Below are 6,197 nucleotides of genomic sequence, written 5' to 3' on the forward strand. Positions count from 1 at the left end.
TTCCTCGTGTTGACCACGTGTGCGGCACGCGGTTTAAACACGTGCTCAAACTTTTGAGCTGCTCAAAAGTTTTGAACGCGGCCAACCACGTGAAAATTTGCGACCGCGAGTAAAGCACAGCTCTATCTCGTCTATATGGCGGTCTCTAAACGTCCAACAGCGCTCAACGCCATCTGCTTCACGGCCAGAAATTTCTGGCCGTGGATCAGTCTCAATACGCTCGTGAAAGGCTGCGTACCCGCGCTCTGAAGAATTGAGCAGGGCAAAATGTATTTGCGCTGCCACCCGCGCGCGAATTTCCGAACTCGTGTCAAGCACCGCTGTATCTCGTCTGAATGGCGATCTCAATGCGTCCAATAGCGTCCGCCTCAAAAGCAGAAATTTCTGGCCGTGATTCAGCCGCAAATGTCTGTGTGACCGGCCCCTAAAACTGGATAGTCTTTACTTCGAAACACAAATTTAATATCTATAAATGAGAACACTATATTTTTCCCCTGAGATAGTTCATAGATTTTGTTTAATAATTGTATATTGCGTTCCTTTATATGGTTCCGCCCATTTATTCAGACCTACTTAGACTCGCTCATACAACCCCAACGTTCGACGAACTCCATTCGGTATTTTGACCTCGAGAGAAGTGAAAATACTTTTACAATTAAAAGGTTTGTATTGTCTTAACATTTAACAAGAAACAATGTGATTAAAAATGAAATATTATACTTAACGGTATTTATGCAAAGTTAACGGTTTAAATCAATGATCGTTTTGTAAGGGGTTAGCTCGAGTTTTAAGCTAACCCCTTGATAAACGGTCGTTGATTTAAACCGTTAACTATGGAATTGAGCTAACCCCTTACAAAACGGTCGTTGATTTAAACTGTTAAGTATAATACAGGTATATAACGTTAAAACTAGTCAACATTACGACAAGAGCCCTGTACTAATCTAAGCGACCAGGATTACATGTTACACAGTTTCTCTCTTTGTTCAGCATGAACATAAATTCATATACAGTATCCACACATGCATATCCTGCTTTTGCAAAACACCAGGACTCCACGCAAAACGCAGGGGGCTACACCAGCAAGGGGAAAAAAAGAGACGCCTTTAGTTTGGCGCCACAGAGAAAGAAGATGAGGGGGATTTTGACTCCAGCACTTTCACTTTCATTGTCTCCCCAAGCTGCAGTAGCACCATCAGCAGCCCAGAAAGTGAAGGGGACCCCCAAGTCATAACCAGCACTCCAGCAAAACAAGCTGATGCTCTCTGTAATTTTATAAAAAAAAAATGTAGCATTCACAATGGAGTAGACCCATTCATTGAAATTACACAAAATACAAGATATATCAGCACTGCACATAGTTCTACTTCTTTTAGGAGGGCACAGACAACATCTCCAGCTTTTATTGAAATTTTCAACTGGTGGGCTGAACAGAAACAAGAAAAAGCAGAAAAGGACAAGGCCAGGCACCAGAAAACTCATAAATACTATTGTTTTACAGGGGGGTGAAAATGTTGACCTTGTAATGTTTGCCTTTTCCTGTTTCTAATCAAGTAATATTAATGAATGTCTTCATTAGCTGTAGTGGACATTTTGTCTTTGTTCCAGTAGAAACAATAGCATGAATAACATTAGCAAGAAGCAAATAATTTTGACCTCAACTGTGTTGTGATATTTTCTTTTACCTTTTTAGAATGTAGGCAGGACAGCCGCATGGCCCAGGCTAAACACTACACAACTCTGCAGGAGCTATATCGCAATACCAAACAGAACAGAGCTGATGTGGCACAACTTCTTGACCTTGAGTTTGAGGGGAAGAGGGCCTTCATTGATTCGGACACAATAAGGGAACAAGACACACCGGCAAAAATATTGAAGGCATATCCATGCTTTCGAGATATTGACCATGTAAGTATGATCACAATTCACACTTTGATTCAGTTGAACAGTGAAATTGTTCTTTTGAACATTGGATGCATACTGCTTTGATACATTAAATAGCTGTTTCAGACCCCATTTACATGCAGGAAAACCTTTCATGTATTTTCTCTGAAAAATGAAAATGAGCAATCTGGTTTTATTTCTGCATGTAGACAGGGAAAACAGCATTTATAATAATAATAATAATAATAATAATTTCCTTTGTATTGTCATTCTTTGTAACAACGTACACAGAACGAAATGTCGATACACCTGACCCGTTGTAGCGAGTCGATGCAGCCGCAGCCAACAGAGGGCGCCGCCATTATACCAATTAGGTATGTCTCGGCCGAGGCGCGAACCAGCGACCTCCCAGTCTCAAAGCGGGCACACTACCATCTAGGCTACTGAGCTGGTTTATGCATTGTGGTGTGATTTTTCCTTCTTTAGAATATCTGATAGTCCATCTGTTTCGCAAGTTATTTGCAACACACCTGTCTATTAGCGTTTTATCATCAGTGTGAATAAAATTATTTTCACAAATGGAGGAGGGGAAGGGGAACATAGTTTTTCAGAATACCTCTCTACATATAATTGTTGTTTTCAAGTGATGCTTTAACTACTATGTGTTGGATATTTCCATACAACACTTCTGTGAGTCTTCCTACCAAAGGTTCTTGATGAACTAAGACGAATAATAGACAACAACAACTCCAACTACGTGCAAGAGCTGAGGGAGCGGTGGCTCGAATTCAAATCTAGTTTATGCCTCTATGGGGTTTACAAGAGGGCAGTGAAACTTCCAATGTCACTTTCAGCTGGTAAGAACAGCCAACATAATACCAATAGAATCTGTATCCTTGTTTGTTTCTGAATACTGAGAGACAAATATTTGATTTGATTTTTTTTTTTTTTTAGAGGAGCAAGCAATAAACCTCTTGACCCAAGAAGATGATATCCACCTCTGAAGCGCTCATTCATGTTCTTCTGGTAAGTCACAAACTTTTACATAGGTGAATACTAAACTTTCTCAAATATGGCTGCTCCTTTTGTTGGTCCTCTAGTCAAGTCAAGTCAAGTCAAATTTATTTATATAGCCCTTAATCACAAAAATGTCTCAAAGGACTGCACAGGATTACAGTTACAAAATTACACAATTACCTGATCTTAAACCAGCATGCGGGCAAGGAAAATCTCAAAAACCTCAGTGTGAGGAGAAAAGAGAAACCTTGAGAAAGGACCTCACATGTGGTAATCCCCCTTCCAGGATTGACCAGGGTGAATTACAATTAGCATTACTGTACACATAATAGTAAACATAAGGTAAGATGTTGAAAATGTCCGGAAAGTGCATGACATCAACGACGCCCCCAGCCTGCAAACCAGTCCAGAAAGTCTAAGACGGCCACGACGCTGCCTTCCGTCTCTGCCAGCTGGTAAATGGAGGGGTTGACATGCTGCAGGTCAGACGCCGGTCCGCTGACCCATCCCAAATCATCCTTCTCCTTCGTATCAGCCATGCAGGCGTCGGAAAAAGACAGGACAAAACAGAATATGAGGTGGGCATCAATCATATGCTTTGGAATAGTAGTGTGTCTTAAGCCTCGATTTAAAAACGTCCGTTGAGGTTGCAGATCTTATCTCCAGAGGCAGGGCGTTCCATAACACCGGGGCCCGGGTGGAGAACGCTCTCGAGCCCGCAGACTTCTTGGCTCTCGGAGTCACGAGTAGACCGGCATTTTCCGAGCGCAGACTCCGTGCAGGAACATAGGGGGAAATCAAATCGGAGAGATAAGAGGGTGCAAGCCCATGCAAACATTTATATGTTAATAAGAGAACCTTGAAGTCACATCTTAAGTGGACTGGGAGCCAGTGCAAGTTGGCCAATATAGGAGTAATATGCTCAAACATTTTGGTCCTAGTCAAAAGTCTAGCTGCCGCATTCTGAACCATCTGCTAACTTTTAATGCTAGACATCGGGAGACCAGAAAGCAATACATTACAGTAATCAAGCCGAGAAGTAATAAACGCATGAATTAAAATCTCTGCATCTGATTGGGACAGCATCGAACGAATCTTCGCAATATTACGGAGGTGGTAGAAAGCTATTCTAGTAATATTTTTCACGTGTAACTGAAACGACAGAGTAGGATCAAATATAACACCTAGATTTTTGACCGAGTCACTATGGGTGATATTACATTTGTCTAGGTTCAGGGTAGTGTTTGAAAACAACTGACGACAGTGAGCTGGACCAATAATCAACATTTCAATTTTTTCTGGGTTAAGGCGTAAAAAATTATTTGACATCCATCTTTGAATCTCAGTAAGGCAAGCCTCCAGATTTCTAAAACTTAAATGTCCAGTTTTTTCCAGTGGCACATACAGTTGAGTGTCATCTGCATAGCAATGGAAGCTAATATTATACTTGCGGATAATGTCACCAAGCGGGATCATATAAATACTAAAAAGAAGTGGGCCAAGTACAGAGCCTTGAGGAACACCACAAGGGACATTAGATTGTTTAGAGGTCAGATTCCCATAGTTAACACATTGCATCCTGTCTGACAGGTAGGACCTAAACCACGAGAGTACAGTTCCTGAGATACCAATGCGTTCTAGACGGACCAATAATATGTTGTGGTCGACCGTATCAAAAGCAGCGCTGAGATCCAGCAGCAGTAACATTGATGAGGCACCAGAATCTATTGTTAAAAAAAGATCATTGGTTACTTTAGCAAGGGCTGTCTCAGTAGAATGATTTGCCCTAAATGCTGACTGGACAGTTTCAAAAAGGTTATTTTCTGACATGAAGTCATTTAGCTGCTGTGCAACGACCTTTTCAAGTAATTTCGCAAAAAATGGCAGATTTGACACTGGCCTATAATTACCTAGGCTTTCTGGGTCAAGGTTAGGTCGCTTAAGCGTGGGTTTAATGACGGCAGACTTGAAGGCTACAGGAACAATACCCGAGGATAGCGATATATTAATAATATTTAAAACTGATGGTCCTAAGATCCCAAACAGATCCTTCACCAGTGAAGCTGGAAACGGATCAAGCAGGCACGTAGTTTGTTTGGCCCTACTGACCATCTGTGTTAGATTATCAAGGGACAAATCATTGAAACTGGAGAATGTTTCTGAACAACCGCTGACACAGTCCATACCTAACACCTCCATATCTTTGATATAGGAGGAGGAAACAGAGCGTTCTTTTAAAATTTCATTCCTGATTAGTTGAATCTTTTTATTAAAAAATTCCATAATGTCATTAGCAGAATAAGTGCAACCATTTGGGTTAAATTTTTGTCTGGTAAGTTTCGCCACTGTGTCAAACAAAAATTTCGGATTATTCTTATGTTTAACAATAATCTTAGAGAAATACGAAGCTTTAGCTGAGGCAAGAGCTACTTTATATTTCAGCAAACTGTCACACCAGGCCAGTCGAAAAACCTCCAGCTTAGTAGTGCGCCATTTTCGTTCAATTTTTCTGCAACTTTGTTTGAGTAACCTGGTTTCTTCAGTAAACCAAGGTGTATTCTTCTTGGGTCGGAATTTATACTTTAGGGGCGCCACAGAATCAAGAACATTAACCAAAGCAGTATTGAAGTTGTTTGTAAGTGAGTCAACAGACCCAGTGTACAAAGGGAAGGCTGCAGTTACCGTAGGTAATAATTCTTTTAAGGCTAACACCGTTTTAGGGCGGATATTGCGACTGCTAAAGCCTAAATTTTCCTTATCACAGTAAACATTAAACAGCACCTCACATTTAACAAAATAGTGATCAGAGATGGCATTAGGATACGGTAACACTGTAACATTTGAGGCTACTACGCCACGAGTCAGGACGAGATCTAGAGTGTTCCCATCTTTATGAGTGGGCACATCAACTATTTGATTGAAACCAAATGTATCAATCAGTGACTTAAATGCAATTGCAAGTGAATTTGATGGGGAGTTTATGTGAACATTAAAATCACCAATAATTACAACATTGTCCGCATAAGTTACTAAGTCTTTTAACAGTTCCGAAAATTCTTCCAAAAAATTTGAGTATGGTCCAGGTGGGCGATACACAACTAAATAAATTGGTGTTGACATTAAGGACCTCATAACAAGTGCTTCAAACGTTTTAAAACTAGTAGGGGTATTAGAAGTAAATTTCAACCTATCTTCCGATATAAGAGCAACACCTCCACCTTTTTTGCATGGTCGTGCCAAGTGCGAACTCACAAAGTTAGGGGGAGAATCCTCATTTAACACTACAAACTCATTTG

General features: G+C 40.7%; 1 protein-coding gene across 1 annotated transcript; it reads left to right on the forward strand.

Moving 5' to 3' along the window:
- Window positions 1–638: 638 nt before the first annotated feature.
- LOC148349886 (uncharacterized) lies at window positions 639–2,910 on the forward strand. Its single transcript, XM_088321284.1, has 4 exons — window positions 639–662; window positions 1,694–1,908; window positions 2,594–2,741; window positions 2,839–2,910. The coding sequence occupies exons 2-4, from the start codon at window positions 1,714–1,716 to the stop codon at window positions 2,886–2,888; spliced, it is 393 nt and encodes a 130-aa protein (XP_088177410.1). The 5' UTR covers window positions 639–662; window positions 1,694–1,713; the 3' UTR covers window positions 2,889–2,910.
- Window positions 2,911–6,197: the final 3,287 nt, after the last annotated feature.

The sequence above is a fragment of the Urocampus carinirostris genome, chromosome 17 (genome assembly GCF_059441175.1).
Source record: "Urocampus carinirostris isolate Australia breed hairy pipefish chromosome 17, RoL_Ucar_1.0, whole genome shotgun sequence".
NCBI lineage: Eukaryota > Metazoa > Chordata > Actinopteri > Syngnathiformes > Syngnathidae > Urocampus > Urocampus carinirostris.

Coding starts and splice junctions, on each gene's coding strand:
- LOC148349886 (XM_088321284.1), top strand. CDS start 1,714: ATGGCCCAGGCTAAACACTACACAACTCTGCAGGAGCTATATCGCAAT. Junction 1,909..2,593: donor GCTTTCGAGATATTGACCAT/GTAAGTATGATC, acceptor TTCCTACCAAAG/GTTCTTGATGAACTAAGACG. Junction 2,742..2,838: donor TCCAATGTCACTTTCAGCTG/GTAAGAACAGCC, acceptor TTTTTTTTTTAG/AGGAGCAAGCAATAAACCTC.